Source organism: Euphorbia lathyris, chromosome 8 (assembly GCF_963576675.1).
Source record: "Euphorbia lathyris chromosome 8, ddEupLath1.1, whole genome shotgun sequence".
Lineage (NCBI taxonomy): Eukaryota > Viridiplantae > Streptophyta > Magnoliopsida > Malpighiales > Euphorbiaceae > Euphorbia > Euphorbia lathyris.
Genome location: NC_088917.1, coordinates 70,414,099 through 70,434,967, shown reverse-complemented (window position 1 = coordinate 70,434,967; position 20,869 = coordinate 70,414,099). Strand labels below are relative to the sequence as shown.

At 35.3% G+C, this 20,869-nt stretch overlaps 1 protein-coding gene across 1 annotated transcript; it reads right to left on the bottom strand.

Moving 5' to 3' along the window:
- Positions 1–300: 300 nt before the first annotated feature.
- LOC136204157 (zinc finger protein SHOOT GRAVITROPISM 5-like) lies at positions 301–2,867 on the bottom strand. Its single transcript, XM_065995354.1, has 3 exons — positions 2,433–2,867; positions 1,952–2,351; positions 301–1,354 (listed from the first exon to the last, which is right to left on the bottom strand). The coding sequence occupies exons 1-3, from the start codon at positions 2,533–2,535 to the stop codon at positions 562–564; spliced, it is 1,296 nt and encodes a 431-aa protein (XP_065851426.1). The 5' UTR covers positions 2,536–2,867; the 3' UTR covers positions 301–561.
- Between the last annotated feature and the right edge of the window lie 18,002 nt (positions 2,868–20,869).

Genomic DNA, 20,869 nt, shown 5'->3' with positions numbered 1-20,869 from the left:
ACCTAATGAACATTAAATGCTAAAGATAAACAACAACTTGTGATTCAAATAATTCAAATATAGCGTGTTTGTTTTATCTATTGTTTGCTGTAAGTGTTTACTGTTACTGTCTACTGTTGGAAATGCTGAATCAGATTAAAGTGCTACTTTGCAAGTGTAAAAAGAAAACAGGAGGTCCCTAATCAAACGCTAAAACTTTCTATTTTAAAATGTTTTTTTTAGGTAAACTGGAGTTTGTTAACCAAACGCCTAAAACTTTTCATTTTAAAAGGAAAAGGAAAATGAAAAGACAAATACGAGTATGAAAAGGAGCAACCAAACACCCCTAACTTTCCATTAATCAAATCATAAACCAACAAAAAGAAAGAAAAACATTACACATATAATCACAAACTTAATGATATATAATAAAAGTGTTAATTAATTAATAAATGAGAACCTATGTTGCACGGAAACTCTCATGCATCAGCGCTTCCACCTTTTTCCTAGCTAATTTTTCTCAGAAATAACATTTTCCTGTATCTGTATCTGTTTCCGTTTCCCTGCAAGACTGATGAGAACTTAATGATGATGATGATTATTCTCAACTTCACCTTCTGTTACAGCTGATGAAATGTAGCTCATGACCAAGGAGTTTTCATCAGGAGGAGGAGGAGGAATTCTACTACTTGTTGCTTGAAATTGCTGTTTACAGGCATGGCAAGTGATTTGTAGAATAGTTGAATTGATTTGCTTCATTGCATGTTCTCTTAAAGCTTGAGCTTTATCCAACTCAGCATGAGCTTGTTGTCTAATTCTCTTAGCATTAGCAAACTCTTGTTCAGCCAATTCAATCTGTCGTTTTGCGCGTTGTCTCGCCTCTTCCGCGTAGATTTTCTCCGCCATTGCTACTCTTATATGCTCACGCGCTTCTTCTTTAGCGTTATTAGTACTATCACTCCCCCTCGGTGAGAGTTTCGGTGCATCATTCGCGTCGCTTTTTCGTCTGGCGAAATCGCTCGATCCGATTGAGAGTTGGAGCTGAGTTGAATGATTATGATTATTATTATGATTATCATCTGTTTTGGGAGAGATTGAGAGTTCATGAGGGTTTGAAGAGGTTGAAAGCTGGAGGTCTAAGTTGTAATCTTTTTGTTTCATGAACATTGCATCATTTCTTGCCCTTGAAATTACCAAACTTTGATGCTGCTGCTGCCATGGAGCTGTGCTGAAATTTGTTTCGGCTGAAGGGCTTGGAGTACTTGAAGCTGTTCTTGACAAACATGCAGCCTGAAGCGACTGCGTTTGCTCTGGGAGTATAGTAGAAATTCTCCCGAGATTACACGTGTCTTGATGCTCGATAAAACTCTCAACTCTGCGAATCAAGGATCAAGGATCAAGAATCAAAAATCAAAAATCAAAATTCAAAATTCACAAGTTATTTATATATGCATCACATTAATTAATCAGTTCGAAGTTAATCAGTATTGCTCGGCTCCCTAAATAATAGTAGAAGATAGTAATATTTTATTAGTTAAAGAGAATGTAATGCTAATTAAGAAAGGATCCAATCCAATCATTTATTTTTAGTTAATAAAATAAAGCTATAAGGAACTGTTTTGGGTTTGATGAGAAGTTTTGAAGGAAAAGAAAAAGAAAAACAAACTCAAACTGATTTTTGGGAACCGTGTTCAACAACAACTGTCAATAAACAGTCAATAAAAACTGATTAATTATGATGTTCCATCAATCAAAAAATCAAACAATTTCATACTTTTCTTTCTCTTTTGTCTTTTAAGCCAAACCCCATCTCATAAAAACTGGATCATGGATTCAAAAACCTCAATCTAATCAGATTTAAACCTCCCCGGAACCCCAAATCGAGAATTTCTACTATCAAACTAACTATTTTCGATCTAAAAGTGACATCAATTCATTGATCAAATGTTGGGGATGGAAAAAGAAAACATACCTAGAGAAAACTCGGCCGCAATCACAGGAATGGCCACGAGTACCGCAAGTTTTGAGATGAGCTTTATAATCAGATTGAACAGCATAACCTTTAGAACATTTATCACAAACCCATTGTTTATGATTACTATGTTTTCTTCTAAAATGCTTCTTAATCCCAACTAAATCACCAAGAGCATGACAAGGATCATGGTGTAAACAGCTCGGTTCCGGGCAAACAAACACTCTTTTCCTCACCACCGGTGTCTCTCTCTTTAACAACTTCCACGGCACCTTATGCCGGCGCCGGTGCATCTGCAAATTCTGATCTCTCTGAAAACCTTGGTTACAGATCTCACACACATAACGATCCGATTCCAATAGTGTCTTCGGTGACAACGAAACCACCTCCGCATCTGGATCTACACAAATAAATCACAACTTCAATACAAATTACATAAATTCTACTATACTCCCGGAGCAATAAGATCAAAAGTACTCACCCGGAGTGCCGGCGGGTCTTCTTTTTCTCTTGTTGGCACCATTATCTAAGCAAGAAAATTGCTCAGGGAATGAAGAAGGGGAGTTGTTACTATTAGCTAACATTTGGGGGTAATTGGTGTATGATTCAAAACCCTAAAAAGACCTAATTTTGAGAGTTGGGAAGCTGAAAATAAGGGGGAGATGAAGATGAAGATGGAGATAAGAAGAGTGGAAAACTGAGACACAGAAAAGTAGCTTTGTTTTTCTTTAATTTTCTTTCGGTTTTGATGCAGCTTTTGTTTAAAGGTTAGAACTTTAGAGCAGCTTTTGTTTTCATGGAAACCGAAACTGATGTTGGGATGAAATTGAATTAAGGATATTGTAAGAATGAGGGGTTCGTTCCTTAATAAGCTACTTCTTCAAAGGGAAAGATAGATAGATAGATAGATTGAAGAGAGAGAGAGCCAATGAAATTGATAGGGCCAGAAAGAAATAAAAGTTTATCAAAAGAAAATAAAAATAATAGCACAAGAAAACAAAACACTCATAATTATTTAGCTACTACTGTAAAATCTTTAGCTTTAATTTGCATGAATAAATACATTCTAATAATTACACGTCACCTTAATATTTTTTGTCACTATTTTGCTTTATATGTGTATTTATTTGTAGCTTAGCTTCTTATCTACTTGCTCTACTTTAGTGCCCTAGCTATGTGGGAAAGGATTTAGCTACTTCATCTATTACTTAATTATCTTAAAAATAAAAAAAAATTATTACATTTTTGTATTTTGATTTAATGTTAGTTTGTTTATGTGTTAATCTAGCCTTTGACTAGTACAAGCATTTGGTTCGGGGTGGTTAAAGTATTGGGTCAGCTTAACCATTTAATTAGGGTTTAAATTGTGGAGATGAGAATGGGAATGTGATTAAAATACTTGATGGGAGAGCTCTGCCTTCCGAAAAGGAGCTACCCGATTTGAATCTGGATTAGTCTAGAATGTAGGTCTAGGATATTAGAGAGTTAGACTAAAAAAAAAAAAAAATCAAGAAACGGGTCTGAATATGAGTTTTTTTTATCGGTGAAACTCTTTCAGATAAATGAATATGTATTGATTCTACTGAAATTGCTTAGATCTAATATTTTATGTTGCATTGAGACCATGAGTTGTTAGATAAATCATGTTCACTTGTGTTGAACTCGAAAAGGAATAAATGAAAAAAATTGTGGAGATGCAAATTAAATGAAAAGAAGTATAGTAAGAGAGATGGATTTCAAATAAAGTGAAAACGTGTAATGATATGAAAATACAAAAAAAGGGAAAGTGAAAAAAAGTGTTTGTGGTTTGCCTTATTTTCAAACACATGTCTGTAAATTTAAATGTTTGAAAATAGAAGTTTGCGGTATGTTTTATTAATAAAATATAATATTTTAAATTATACAGTTAAGTTTTGATAATGTGTACAGTTGACAACTAAGGATATTTTTTTAAAATTATATTTACATATCGAAAAAACATAGTCTTCAAATTGAAACCATGAATTATATGGTGGTTATTTTATGTTCTTTACTAAATTGACACTTAAATTTATTTATATAGATGTAATTCGATTTTGGTGAGCTGTGTTTTATCGATATGTAAATGTAATTTTTTTTAAAAGAGAAAAAATGTTTTAGATCCTCATCAGAACTTAACAGTGTAATTTAAAATATTGTGTTTTGTTAATATAATATATTATAAATCTCTATTCATAAATTTTCAAATAAATATTTGTGCTTGTAAATAGGGTAAAAGAAGGGCTATAGCTTTTTTTTTTTTTTTTGGTAAGAAGAAGGGCTATAGCTTTTAGTTTTTAGAAAGAAGGAAAAGATAAATTTATAGAGTATTGTTTTCTTGAAGTATAATAATAAGGGAAAAGTACGAAAAAAAAATGCTTGTAGTTTGCCCAATTTGTAAACAGAGGCATGTGGTTTAAAAGTTCACAAATAAAGGTCTATGGTATGTTTTATTTACAAAACAAAGTATTACAATTACACATTTAAGTTCTAATTACAAACAAAGATATTTTTATCTTAACAAAAATTATACTTACATATCAACAAAACATAACCCCCGAAAAAAACTTTCTAAATCGAAACAATAAATAGTATGGTGGAATTTTACGTTTTTTACTAATCTGACAGTTTATGAATTAAATTGATATTTAAGTTTATTTTACACGGTTGCAATTTAATTTTGGGATATGTGTTTTGTTAATATATAAATGTAATTGAAAAAAAATTAAAAAATGCTCTTATTGAAGTTTAATTTAAAATACCTTGTTTTGTAAAAAAAAACATACCACATATCTCTATTTGCAAACTTTTAAACCACATACCTCTATTTGCAAATAAGGTAAACCACAATCATTTTTTTCGTATTTTACCCTAATAATAATTAGTATTATTTATTAGGATCTGTGATCATTTATTATTAGATCTAAATTTATTAAAATTCTAAATTGTTAAATTGAAGATTTAAAACATTCTTAATTTTAGATTTAATAAATCTAAATGTAATAATAAATTATTAAATTTATTTGATCAGTTAGATAAACCTACTGATAATATATATTATATATTATAGTTGTGAATAGAATCATACCATTGTTTAGAAGTTAAATTATATGTAAATGCTCATTAAATAAAACGTGTATAACTAAAAAGAAAAAAAAAAATCAAACTAGTTTTTAGACTCTCGATATTTTTTTATTAAGAAAATTTGATTATATATTAAGTAATCATTTAACTTATTTTTTTTAATCAGATTGACAACTAAAATCTTAAACTAATTTTTATATAATTTTTGAATAAAATCAAAACTAGTTTATATGTCAATTCTTTTTAATTTTAAAATTAAAGACATTAATTAAAGTACGTGTTTAAATTAAAACAATAATGATATGTAATCAATGAACTAGTTGTCTAGGAAAATTGGAAGCACATGATTTATTTGGCTAGAATCTAGAAAGATACTCGACCTAAATTATGTATTGAGAATAATTAATTTAGAAATTAATTGATTTTCTCAAATAACCCTATTTTTGTTATGACTGCAAAGTAATATATTAAATGTATTAATTAATTATAGATCTGAAGCAGCTTTTTGAAAAGGTGATATTGAAGATGTCAAGTCACACTCATGGTTAGATTAGTCAAATTGATATTGAAACAAATATTTTAGTTCCTACCAAAGAGAAAGAAACAAAGGATTTTTCATCACATATATATATATATTTTTTTTCTTTACTTAATAACCTTGTTAAAAATACTTTTACATTATTAAAATAATAATGAATAGTAAATTAGAGACGAAGGGACATAGAGTCACGGAGGGTCCGTCAATTATCCCGACATATTTTTGGTTCTTTGCCTTTTCGGGCGTGCCAACCTGGTTGGGATTCCCATTAGGCTAGGTCTGTATTTCAATAAAAAAAAAATTATCCCGACTTCGAGAAAAAAAATCTGTATTATTTTTCTTCGGTAAATATATAGTTTTCATCAATAATTTCACTTTCTCCCAAATTTGTAACAAATTTGATATCAATTTCAAAATTTGGACAGTATTATATGACGTTGATGTTTACTGTCAAAAAACACTATAACTTTAACGCATTTTCATTCATTGATTTTTCAAGTATTTGTTTCTAGTTCCGCCACTAGATGAAATGCATATAAAAGTATACTTCCATCGTTTCAAAATGCACTACAACAAAAATAATGTTTAGTAATGAAAAAATTTGTTATTAAAAGTCTAAATATCCTTAATAAAAGCTTTTAATAAGTGGAATTATCTTTATGGATCCCTTCTTAAATGTTGCTTTGCTAATTAAGGATATAAACGAATCCGCTTATTATTAAACTTACAATAATGAAAAATCTACCATTATTTAAAAATGTTTATAATAATTAAATATTCGATCATGAAAACTATTTATAATAACACACACAAAAAAAATACTTATTAAAAACTAGTTAGATGATTAAAAAACCCATTATTACTTTAACTATAAATGTTCTTTTAAGAGAATACATGAGAATTACAAAATTTTAATTAATTAATTTAATACTTTAACTAAAAAATTTACCCTTACTTCGAAAAAAAAACCTTACATTAATTACATTAACTTTTTTTTTTGGTAGAAAAGGAAAAGAAAAACCAATAACAACAAACTACCCAGGAATTAGCCTAGGGAAGCTAACCCCAATCCTATCTTCTAAGAGAAGATGAGAGATGAAACTAGGGGAAACAGGAAGGGTAGTAACGCCTAACGTCCCTTCATGGCCCGCCGCCGCCAAGCGATCAGCAACACGATTCTGCTCTCTAAAGATAATTTATATAAAGATAATTTAAATAAAAATTAATTTAGTAAAAATTAATTTTTTATAACCAAAAAATTAACTAATATATATGAATTAAATCAAAACATAATAATTATGAAATAAAAAAAATAATTATGGCGGGTTTGACAGTTCTTGGGCCATGGGTGCTTTCCCCGCTCAAGATCCGTCTCGTCCCAATTTCTATCAAAAAAATATATGAATTAAATCAAAACATAATAATTATGAAATAAAAAAAATTCATGAATCATTTGTTAATTAATATATATGTATGGATTAAATAAAAAAACATGATAATTATGAAATAAAAAAAAAATTCTTTAGAAAGTTATGTATTTTGAAATGAAGGGCTATAATTAATACAAGTTTGAAATTCAAATAGAATTTATAATAATAACAATAATAGTTTTTTTTGGAAGAAAATAATAATAATAAAGATAAAAATGGGAAATTTTACAAGTAGCTAGGTATATGCTAAAATAAATTAGTGATTGATTTGTTGTGGGTTGCAGTGGAATCTGGCAGAAAACAAGTGTAGTCCAAAAAGCATAGATGATCATCACATGAAAATATATCCAAAATTGTATTATTGAATGTATTTTTCAATATTCATCATTCTATATTGGCTTTTTATATTTATACATACTGATACTATATATGGCTTCATATTTAAGTTTCAAACTATATATTATATACATACAAGTGTTTTAAATACCTTTACTGAAACTATATACGGATTGCAATATTTCTGCTGATATGAAATCATCTACTAGATTACAAATTAAATTTTGTCTTAAATGATGAATTATATACATCTAAATAATTTCAATCATTTAGGTATAGTAATATAAAATTTAAAATTTAATTAAAAATCATTTTTTTCTATTTTTCATTGTTAATTAGTTTGTATTAAAATACTTATTTACTTTCAATATTTTTTATTTAAATTTAATAGATTGGAATGAAATGTATCAAAATTATTAATTATCTTTTGTGTGTGTGTTTTTCAGAAAATTATCTTTATGTTTTTTTTAAGAAAATATCTTTGTGTTTTAAGATTATTAGGCAAGATCAATTTTACCTTATTACTTAAAATGGTGTAATAAACATAATTAGTGCTTATTTGTTTCGTCTATTTCTATTTGTTGTTTCCTGCTATATATATATATATATATAGATAACAAATATTAGTTGATTTTTCTGTAAAATATAACTATTCGAATTTTTACCAAATGTTTTTTTGTCTTCTGTTTAGATTAAAAGTTCAAAAACAGTTCCGAGAATTAAAAAGAGACCGTCACTTAAAGATTATTATTTTTAAGTAAATATCAACAATAATTACTGATAAAAAATCACAAAAACAATATTAAATCATTTTCTACAATAAAAGGATATTATTTTTTTTCATAAAATTGAGGCAAAACTTATCTTTATTTTTAGAGATAAAGATGTAAAATACTCTTAACTTTAACAAACAATGGTAATTTTATATCTAAAATTATTGCAATAACCCCAACGTTTAAAAGTTAGGTTATGATTGTTTCGGATTGTAAGATTGCAGTGGAGACGATTTCTGCTGCCCGGGATTTTAGCTATACTGATTTAATTGCGGAAGAGATTCGGAAAGAGGCTTCATTGATTCCCTTTTGTACGTTTGGGTATGAACATAGAGAGAATAATGTAGAGGCTCATGAGTTAGCTCGATGGGGGAGTAATCTCTCATCCCCTCAAATCTTGATAGAAGATTTTCCTGATTTTCTTTTACCTTGTAATGACCCGATTGTTTGATTTTATTCAAGGTATTTTCTTCTCAAAAAAAAAAAAAAAGTTAGGTCACTCAAAACTAAGGCCGCATGCACTATCTAGGCACTCGAAATCAAGAGTATACTTCGATTTTTTTCTGATTAGTTCCTATTGACCTTTTTTTGGCCCCTACCTATTTTTAGTCGTTTAGGTTTCGCCTAAGCAACGATGAGTGTTTTTTTTAAGAAAGCAACAACGTTTTTTATAATTAATTAATTATTATTATTATGATTATTCACTTTTGAACATTGTTGCATGGTTATTCATGAATTGTATTTATTATTTTTTAATACTTTGGTTTAATTGTGTTCTCTATTTTTTTTTTCATGATATGGAGTTTAAGGACATTGTTTAATAACCTTTGAATATTATATTTTATTTGTTTGACTTGTTTTATTGATACTGTTTGTTGAAATATTGATGTTTGTATATTTTTAAAAATATATAATACAGTATACGTGTTTTTAGATAGTATAATACATATTTTAATTGAATTTATATAACAAATTTTATTGATTTACAAATAAAAAGCACAAAAATACAAATACGATTAATTTTTTATTAATCCTCGAGGACCGTATCCACCCGACTAGCGTATAGGATTGATTACAAGCTTGGTCATTATTAATAATATATTATATGAAGTAATTTTGTTATCTCAATTCGATATGTGCATTATGTTGTCACTTACTAATAAAAGATTTAGTAAAAGAGTAAAGATAAGTGTACACATGTGAAAAAAAATTTATCTCTTATAAATATGATATATTTTTTAATACCTTTTCTTTTGATGTATTGATAAATGATAAATGATAACATGATGCACATGTGATGCTGAAATAACAAGATTATAACTACGTAAAGTATAATTATAATTATTGATAAAATTAAGGGTAAAGTAAAAAAAAAAACTATTGATAACATTGTGATATTATCCCAAGGATCAAAAGGGATATTTGATTAAAGAACGCCACGTGTTAGTCGCCTGACCCAGGAATTCCGCGGCGTATCGAAGTAAAGAGATCCGACGGGCGGATCACCTAAAACTCGCCAAGAGTGACCCGCTAGCGAACCTATGAGGCGGATCTCCATAAGCTCTCAATCCGCCATGAGAACGGCAGAGCCGACCTTGTAATAAAGACCATTAATGAGCTATCAATTAGCTAACCGCCAACTTAAGGGTAACCAGTAACCGCCATTAATGGGGCATTAATGGAGACTTTCTAGTTATTGAGAGTTACAACTTCACGACTATATATAGCCTATGTCTCAGGCTATCAAGGTACACATTCACTTACCTTTGTCAATCCAGTTTGCTCTCTTTTTCTTCCTTACTGACTTTGGCATCAGAGCTTCCCCCCGTCGAACCCAACGACGCCCCCATAGGGACGGAAGTTAATCAGAATTTCTCCACTTGTCATCAATTGGTGCGGTGAGCGTGGAATCCTTAATCAAATAAAGGGTTTCCATTCACGTTAGAGAGAATATGACAAATGGAGAGCAGAACCCCTCCTCAGGGGTTGAAACACCATTAATAACACCATCGAGTCAACCAGTAACTAGTGTTGGGCGCACTGATCCAAATGCTCCCACAACACAAGCTGAAAGTAGTATGCCCCCGGATGCATTCATCAACATGTGTGCAGAAGCAATAGGAGAAAAGTTTGGCCCTGAAACAGGTGATCGCCTACGGTAATTCATGACCATTCGTCCATTTTGGAGTATGGCGCCCACATCTACGATATGTTCTTGGCCCCGGATGACTCTAGGACCGAATGCCCTCAATTCTTCGTTTCTCCAAGCTCACAATACAGAATCCATGGTAACTTCCACGGCGGCGTTTGGAGAACGACCGATTAATCGGGAATTATTCCCTGCTGGCACAGGAGGAAGTCAAAGGAACGATCAAACTCTTCCTGGCGGATCTGCAAGCCAAGGGCTAAATCTAGGCGGATCAGATATCCCAAGGCGACCACGGTCGAATCTCTCCTTGGGTGGATCAGAAGGCCGAAAACACAAAAAGCGTAGAAAAGAGAAGAGTAGGCGGTCCGAATCACCTTCGCCCCGACGACCGAGATCCTCCCGAAAGGGTAGATCACCCCCATCTACTGGACGTAGACAGGGCAAAAGGCCAGTAGAGACACCACGTTCGAATGGGCCACCGCCACCACCACACCAAGGAAATGAAGGGCACATTCCTTCAGGAGGCTCTGGAAGGGGTAGCGGTCAAGCTCCCCCGGGCGGACAGGGTGGAGGAGGTGGAGGTGGAGGAGGAGGTGGACGTGGAAACAGAGGTGGATGCTGAAGCGGAGGCGGACGATCACCCTCGGATCCGTCTTTGGGATCCAACTCTTTATCTTCTCCAAGCAGATCTCCCCGGAGGGGCCGCCCAAGGGCGGGTCCGGAGAATTTTGACGACAGAGTTCGAGCTGCGGTGCTCCGCATGAACGAGGAGAATGCCAGGCATAACCCATTTGCCAATAGAGATTCACCCTTCACGGCTTGGATCGAGGCAGAGGAAACAGATAGAAATTTTAAAATACCTAATCTCCCAATATACACGGGTGCTGACAACCCAGAGGCCCACGCTAGAAAATACCGAATACTGCTTCGTCTCAACCGTGCAACTGAACCAGTGCTATGCAAAATGTTTATCACCACGTTAGGAGGTCCCACTTATGACTGGTTCCAATCTCTACCTCCTGGCTCGATAAACAGTTGGGATCAACTAAGCAGGGAGTTTTGTGCTAAATTCGCCGGCTGTATCCCTCTAGTGGACAAGTCACGGAAGCTTTTTGAATTAAAACAGAAGCCGAATGAATCCCTTCGAGAGTACGTAAACACTTTCAACAAATTGTGTATACAAATTGTTGATGTCGATATCTCCATGGCAGTGGAATCTCTGGTAAAGAACACAACTTGTAAGAGTTTACAGGAGGATCTAATTCGAAAGAAGCCCAGCAGCATGGCAGAGTTGATAGAGCGTTGCAAGGACTTTATGGAGGTGGATGAAATTCGCCGCGAGTCAATATCTCCGCCCAGAAAGGACAAAGGCGAATCTCACCACCGAGATAGAGAGAAGGACAAGCACCAAGACTCCTCCTCTAGAGGCCGGCGAAGGGGTTCAAAGAACAAATCAACGTTTGTCACGTCCTTCACGCCCCTCAATGCCTCTAAGAGCGAAGTGCTCATGTGGATAGAGAACAGCCAGCACAAGTGGAGCATTTCATACCCCGAACCAAAAGGGGGGGAGTACACCAACACTGGTAAAAATCCTAAAAATTATTGTAAATATCACAGGAAAAATGGCCATGACACAGATGCATGCTGGGAGTTAGCCCGGGAAATAGAGCGTCTCATTGAGAGAGGCAAATTGGATCGGTTCATCCAAAATGATGGCAAGAAGGGAGATGGTGATAGATCCAGAGATGACCCGAAGAAGAAAGGAAAAGGGACCATCAATGTCATAGCAGGCGGACCTGGGTACCAACCAGTACTGAAAAAGGCAAAGACCACCGCTCTTGACAGGGCATCACTGAATCGTCCCTTTGCAGATGTAGGTCCAGAGATCCCTCCTCATGCAGATGCCTTGGTCATTACTATGATAGTGGAAGGCTGGGAAATGAAAAGAGTGATGATAGATACTGGGAGTTCGTGCAATGTCATCACAAGGGGAGCATTCGCCAAACTAATGGTGGACCCGATCCAGGTAGAAACCACCATAGTAGACATCCTGGGAGTGACAGGTCACACCATTCGCACAAAGGGCCAAGTAACGTTAGATTGTGAGCTAGCAGATGACAAACAAGTCTGGAAAGGCGATATGGAATTCTCTATCCTGGATGGTCAGTTAGCCTATAATATGATCCTTGGGCGACCTTTTATCTCCGAAGCGGCGGCCCTTATCTCCATTCGCCACTTAACTCTTTACATCCCCATGACCAAGGGAGGTGTAATGATCAAAGGGAGTCAAAAAGTAGCTCAGGAGACATATTCGGCATCATTAATGATTCGCCCCCAGTCAAAGGAAGAAGATGAAGAATAACTCGTCACAATGGCCTTGGGCGAAACAGAAATGTACCTCATGGCAGATGAAAAGCAGGTACGGATGGCTAAAGGGCTCAAGGGAGAAATTAAAGAAGCAATCACCAAGGTTCTCTATGAATCAGAAGACATCTTTGCTTGGAAGGATGAGATCCTCCCCGGGATTAGTCCAGATGTGATCACTCACAAACTCAACATCGACAAAGATGCAGTCCCGGTTGCCCAAAAGCGGAGAAACCATGGCCTAGAAAGGCAGAAGGTGATAGAGGAAGAAATCACCAAGCTCCAACGGGCGGACGCCATTGAAGAGGTACTTTATACGCAATGGCTGGCGAATGTCGTTCTAGTGAAGAAAGCAGGCGGATTGTAACCCCCTCATTTGGATCACATGATATCTCACACAATATCAGTTATAGACATGTTTTCAATTCTCAATCATATAAACTTCAATCTCATATAAATTTTACATATTATACATAAGAGAAAGCATTTATAATTTACAATACACGTTTAAGTCATTATCCTACACAGAGGATTTACAAAACAAAAGTACATTCACAAGACTCCAAAATGCCTAGATGAGAATGGACTGATACTGCTGGTGCGACCTTAAGCAAGAAGAACTCCACCTAACCTGTAAAATCTGTTGGCAAGGGGTGAGCTGCCTACTCAATAAACATATTACACATATATGTATATACAAGTAATGTAAAGAGCACAAACCAAAATAGGTCATCAGTACCAAGTTAGAATTTATTCATTTAGAATAGTAATACTGATTTTAGAAAGGCCTTGCTATACTTAGACAATATATATAAAATGGTCCTTGGGCCCAATCTGTATTCCGGCTCACTAAATTCGGAATACAATCATCTGTGCTACGGAGGAGTTACACTCACTCACGTACTCATATATCTCAACACATGTGCTTCCGGCTCACAATATTCGGATATCACTCTCAACTTGGACCATTTCACATATCCATCTAAGCAAGCTCATATTCATTTATAATCCAACCATTATTTAGTTCCAGTATGTGCACAAGGCTTAACATGCCGTATTTACGCATAACACTGCAACATACTCAATCATAACACTTTCTTATCAATCATGATGTATCATAAACACTCAAACATTATCCACATCATTCACATCAGATTCAACCACATCTCACACTCAACAAGTCACAAGGCACAATACATTCATACACATATATAAGCAATATGTTTACCGTCGCACTTGGTTCGATCTATTCAACACGATCGGGTGTGCGTTCAATTGCACCTTGCCCTCCTAATGTCACATAACATTGATACAATTAGACTTAACATAAACTTAATGAAAATAGAAACTAAGGAATTCTATATGATTTACAAGACACTAATGCCACAAAGTTCATGCCATCTAATCCTTTTGTCTTAGATCATCACATGACCTACTTGCACACATTCTGCCATAACTTTCTGTATATGAATCCAAATGCCCTGATTCTTGAACCTACTGAAACTAGACATATATGGGTAGAACATATCCAAAATTTACTTTAATATCACTTCTACACAATATATGGCATGCAAAATGATTCGGTCCTGTTTCCAGCCAAGAAACAGACTATTCAGATTTGCATCTACCATAATTCACTCAACCTAGCTCACAATAAACATAATGGATTGCCAAATCCTTTTACATACATATACTTCAAGTATTTAGGAACACTTTTGTATAAAGAAACTTTCTCCAATTCGGACTTTAAGATCCTCAAAATGCTACATCAACATGGCTGCCTCACATGACATTCAATTTCGAGGCAGTCATGATCCATCTAGGTTTGCTTCCTCTATATATGGAATTAAAGTCCCATATTTTACAGAGGGTTTCATAACACATATAGGAACATATGTTATTCTTTATGTATCTTCAAATTCGAACAATATCAATATGAAAAACAGGCTCCAAAATGACTGAAAGCAGTACCCTAGATTTCTGTTTAGGGCACTTGATACATATCTTTCATTTGGACAGCCTAAAACCAATGAAAACAACACCAAAACTCAACAAGCTCAATCACAACTCATCCACAACAAATCCTATGATCATACCTAGGTTTTTTCAGAATCTCCAACTCATAGAAAACAAGCTAAAACAGCATACTAACCTTCAACTTGTGTCTATCACCTAGTATGCTTCCTAACTTGACTTGTTTGGCTTGAAAATGGAAGAAATTGGAAGAGTTTTGTTTGGAGGATGTTAGGGTATATCAAAGGAAGGTTTGCTGAAGTTTTGGTCGAAATTATGGCTGGAAATGAGGAGAAATGAGTTGTATCAATCATTGTTAAAACAAAGAGGCATACTTTGTCTTACTTGAGTGACACCTCGTGCTTGCTCACAAACCTCCAATCCAGCCCTCCACAAATGTAAGTTAATCAATTTAGGTCATATGAATTCATTAATTCATTCATTTAAGTCCTAACTCAATTAACCAATCGTTACATCTTAACGACACACTAATCGCCTACTAATCGCATGATAATCGCATTATGCATACAAAACTTCTACTGACAATGAGATGAATCTAAAATGTATGTATTCAATCATGAAAATATATATGAATGTGGGAAGACTCATATGTTAGGGTTTTGGGGATGTTACAGTTCTTCCCCCCTTAAAGAATTTCGTCCCCGAAATTCACTTACCAGAAGCTTCAAATAGGTAAGGATATTGTGTCCTCATATTTTCTTCTACCTCCCAAGTTGCCTCATCAAGTGTTTGATTATGACTCCATCTCACCTTAACCATTGGAATTTCACGGTTTCTGAGTCGTTTCATTTCTCGTCCCAAAATCTCTAAAGGTTGCTCACGAATAGTTAAGTCTGTATTCACTATTGCAATCTCAGGTTCAGGAATCATATGACTTGGGTCTGATCTATATCTTCTCAATACTGACACATGAAATACATCATGTATTAAAGACAATTCTGGTGGTAGAGCTAACCTATAAGCCAATGGTCCAACTCTCTCAATGATCTCATAAGGCCCGATGTATCTTGGATTCAACTTCCCTCTTCTGCCAAAACGAACTATTCCTTTCCATGGAGATATTTTTAAAAACACTTTATCTCCAACTTTATATTCCATCTCCCTTCGGTGCTGATCCACATAGGCTTTCTGACGTTCCTGTGCAGCTTTTAAATACTTCTTTATGACATTGATCTTCTCAACAGTTTCCTGGACTAACTCAGGTCCTTCCAATTGTCTCATTCCTTCAACATCCCAACATATAGGGTTTCTACACGGTCTTCCATATAGTGCCTCATAAGGTGCCATGCCTATACTTGAATGATAACCATTATTATAAGCAAACTCCATAAGAGGTAAATGTATATCCCACTCACCTTGGAAATTAAGAACACAAGCTCTCATCATATCCTCTAAGGTCTGAATAGTTCTTTCCGATTGTCCATCTGTCTGTGGATGAAAGGCTGTACTGAAATGCAATTTTGTTCCCAATGAGTGCTGTAAACTGCCCCAAAATCTAGATGTAAATCTAGGATAACGATCTGAAACAATAGATATAGGTACTCCATGCAACCTCACTATTTGTTCCACATAAAGTCTAGCCAATTTATCCATCGAGTCTGTCTGTTGAACCGGTAGAAAGTGAGCAGATTTCGTAAGTCTATCCACTATCACCCATATACTATCGTGTCTACGCCTTGTTCTTGGTAATCCCATCACAAAATCCATAGTGATCCTCTCCCATTTCCACTCTGGTATGGTTAAAGGTTTTAGTTTTCCCACGGGAGCTTGATGCTCAGCTTTAACCTGTTGACATGTCAAACATTTGGAAACAAAATCAGATACATCTTTCTTCATTGTAGGCCACCAGTAAAAAGGTCTCAAATTTCTGTACATCTTTGTCATTCCTGGGTGCATAGCATAAGGAGAATTATGTGCTTCCTGTAGAATTTCTAATCTTAAATTTGCTACATCTGGAACACATAATCGACTACCTATCATCATAGTTCCATCATCTTCCACAGAAATATCAGGTCTTTTACCTTGTTGTACATGATCTCGCATTTTCTGTAAATAAGGATCATGCCATTGTGCTTCTTGGATCCATTCTTTCAAATCTGGTTTTACTCGTAGTGTAGCCATCAAACCTGTTACTTCATTTACTTCTAACTGCACATCCATGGCTCGCATCTCCACTAGTGAATTCAAACTATAATTCTTCATACTAGCCACAATATCAACACTCTTTCTACTCAAAGCATCTGCAACCACATTAGCTTTTCCTGGATGGTAATCTATTGTACAATCATAATCTTTTAATAGCTCAATCCATCTCCTTTGTCTTAGGTTCAACTCCTTCTGTGTAAAGATGTACTTCAAACTCTTGTGATCAGTGAGAATCTGAAATGTCTCCCCATATAGGTAATGTCTCCATACCTTCAATGCATGGATGACTGCTGCCAACTCTAAGTCGTGTGTGGGGTAATTCATCTCATGAGGTCTCAGTTGCCTAGAAGCATATGCAATGACTTTCCCATTTTGCATTAGAACACATCCCAAACCTTGTCCCGAGGCATCTGTATAAACAACAAAGCCACCACCTTCAGAAGGTAACACTAACACTGGTGCGGAAGTCAATCTCTTCTTTAGTTCCTCAAAGCTTTGGTGACATTTATCATTCCACTGGAATACAACTCCCTTTCTCAGCAATTTAGTTAATGGACCTGCAATCAGAGAAAAACCCTCTACAAATCTCCTGTAATAACCAGCTAACCCAAGAAAACTCCTAAGCTCTGTAACGTTCTTTGGCGGTTCCCATTCATCAATAGCTTTAATTTTGGAAGGGTCGGGTTGAACCCCTTCACCTGACACCACATGACCAAGGAATACAACTTCATCCATCCAAAATTCACATTTGCTCAGCTTTGCATACATCTGATTATCTCTTAAAATTTTCAAACAATTCTCAAATGTTGTTCATGCTCACCCACAGTTCTTGAATACACTAGGATATCATCAATGAATACCACAACAAACTTATCTAGATATGGCTGAAAAGTCTTGTTCATTAATGCCATGAAAGCTGCAGGAGCGTTAGTCAAGCCAAAAGGCATCACAAGAAACTCAAAATGACCATACCTTGTACGAAAAGCAGTTTTAGGTATGTCAGCTTCTGCAACTCTCAACTGCCAATAGCCCGATCGTAGATCAATCTTTGAAAAATGACGAGCTCCTCTAAGCTGATCTAGCAAATCATCAATTCGAGGCAATGGATACTTGTTTTTCACTGTCATTCTGTTCAATTGTCTGTAATCAATACACAATCGCATACTTCCATCTTTCTTCTTCACAAATAATACAGGTGCTCCCCACGGTGAAGTACTGGGTCGTATAAACCCCTTTTCAAGTAGTTCTTCTATTTGTTTCTTCAATTCTTGTAATTCCATTGGAGCCATTCTATATGGAGCAATTGATATAGGAGATACTCCTGGCATGGTCTCAATAGGAAAATCAATCTCCCTATGAGGTGGTAATCCTGGTAGTTCATCTCCGAATACATCTGCAAAATCTCTCACCACTGGAATATTCTCCAATTTGCCTCCATCCTCCCTAGTGTCCACAACATGAGCTAAATATGCCTCACACCCATTTCTAATCCATCTAATTGCTTGAATTGCAGATATTAAACAAGATGGCACAACCTTTCTCTCCCCAACAAATAACACAGTTGATTCTGAATTACAATGTAACACAACTTCCTTTGAACAACAATCCACTTTAGCTTCATATTTACACAACCAATCCATCCCCAAAATAATATCAAATTCTCTAAACCCCATAACTACTACATCTATAGGGAACTCACTTCCCCTCACTTTTATAGGACAATCTCTCAGAACCTGATTTACAATCACATTATTCCCAACTGGCAGGATAACTTCCACATCATATCCTAATGGTTCTACCTTCCCATTTATTTTCAATATAAACTCAGGTGTTATGTATGAATGAGTGGATCCAGGGTCAATCAAAACAAAAGCTAAGGTATCAAGGATAGAAATTGTACCGGATATAACCTCTGGTGCTGTTTGAGCTTCACCTCTCGTCATATTGAAGGCTCTATTTCGTGGTAAAGTTTGTGTCTGTCCGCCCATAGGAGCATCATGTCTACCCCGTCTACCTCCTCCTCGACCTCTGCCTCTGCCTCTATCCACTCCAGCTGTACCACCTCCTATATTAGACTGAGGTTAAACTCTCTCTCCTCTATCAACTAACAAGGGACAATTATTACGATAATGGCCTGTTTCTCCACACTCAAAACATGTACCCTTCTTAAATGAACCATAACACTCTCCTGTGTGAGATCGGCCACATCTGCCACAAACTAGGGAAGGTCCCCAACACTCACCTCTGTGTACCCGTCCACATGTCTGACAAGCTGGAAAAGATGTTGTTCTCGCTCCTCCTCTATACCCACTATTAAACCGACCACCTGAAAATCTGTTACTACCCACAGATGGAGCACTACTCAAAACATCTCCAAATCCGCCCCGTGATCTAGTCCCACCACGATGGATACTACTACTACCTCTAAATTGTTAAGAATAGCCTCTAGAAGAAACTGAGAATCCACCTCTCTTTGATGGCCTGCTAGACTGGCCTTCTGTATCAAATCTAGCCCTTTTAGTTACAAAAAGTTGTTCTTTATCTTTCACAATTTCCTCCGCTCTGAGTGCAGATTCTACTAACAATCTAAAGCTCGTTTCATGTGCATGAATCCCCATTCTAACATCTGGGTGTAGACCATGTTCAAACCTGCGACATTTTGCTTCTTCTGTAGCCACATTTGCAGGTGCATATTTGGCTAAAGTGTTAAACTTAAGCTCGTATTCAGCCACAGACATATCCTCCTGCATAAGGGTCAAAAACTCTGTTTGTTTCCTATCTTTGTATATCTTTGACATGTACTTATTAGTGAACAACTTCTTGAAAATATCCCATGTTATTTCAGTTCTAATTCTTGTCCTTTTTATAGATCTCCACCATTCTAAAGCTTCACCAGTGAAAAGATTAGAAACATATTTGACCATTGAGTCCAGACGACACTCTGTGTTCTCAAGTACATCTTCAATCTTGGCCCACCATTTATCAGCTATATCAGGATCTGTGCTACCCTCAAACTTTGTTGCACCCATCTTTTTAAGCCTTTCAAAAATTTTATCAAAGATTGGCGCATCTCGACCAGCTTGAACACGTGGCTGAGGCTGACCTTGAGCCAAATAGATTCCCATCATCTGTTCAAACTGGTTGTAACCCTGAGGATACCCTGCATGTTCTGAAGCTCCTATATGTTCTGAGCCCCCAGACTCATGAACACGACCAACTGAACCATGACTAGACATATGATCGGATTGTCCATTCTCACCATCAGACTCCATAACCCTACATGAAACATGACCATGTCAATATTCTTTAGCATAAGAAAATATGATTATGTGGTCTTACCCTAGGAATCCAAAACAAGTCATACACAACCAAATCCCTAGGAAAGTAGACCCGCTCTGATACCACTAAATGTAACCCCCTCATTTGGATCACATGATATCTCACACAATATCAGACATAGACATGTTTTCAATTCTCAATCATATAAACTTCAATCTCATATAATCATTTGGATTCATATACAGAAAGTTATGGCAGAATGTGTGCAAGTAGGTCATGTGATGATCTAAGACAAAAGGATTAGATTGCATGAACTTTGTGGCATTAGTGTCTTGTAAATCATATAGCATTCCTTAGTTTCTATTTTCATTAAGTTTATGTTAAGTCTAATTGTATCAATGTTATGTGACATTAGGAGGGCAAGGTGCAATTGAACGCACACCCGATCGTGTTGAATAGATCGAACCAAGTGCGACGGTAAGCATATTGCTTATATATGTGTATGAATGTATTGTGCCTTGTGACTTGTTGAGTGTGAGATGTGGTTGAATCTGATGTGAATGATGTGGATAATGTTTGAGTGTTTATGATACGTCATGATTGATAAGAAAGTGTTATGATTGAGTATGTTGCAAACAAAGAGGCATACTTTGTCTTACTTGAGTGACACCTCGTGTTTGCTCACAAACCTCCAATCCAGCCCTCCACAAATGTAAGTTAATCAATTTAGGACATATGAATTCATTAATTCATTCATTTAAGTCCTAA

Coding starts and splice junctions, on each gene's coding strand:
- LOC136204157 (XM_065995354.1), bottom strand. CDS start 2,535: ATGTTAGCTAATAGTAACAACTCCCCTTCTTCATTCCCTGAGCAATTT. Junction 2,352..2,432: donor AAGACCCGCCGGCACTCCGG/GTGAGTACTTTT, acceptor TTATTTGTGTAG/ATCCAGATGCGGAGGTGGTT. Junction 1,355..1,951: donor TGCGGCCGAGTTTTCTCTAG/GTATGTTTTCTT, acceptor CTTGATTCGCAG/AGTTGAGAGTTTTATCGAGC.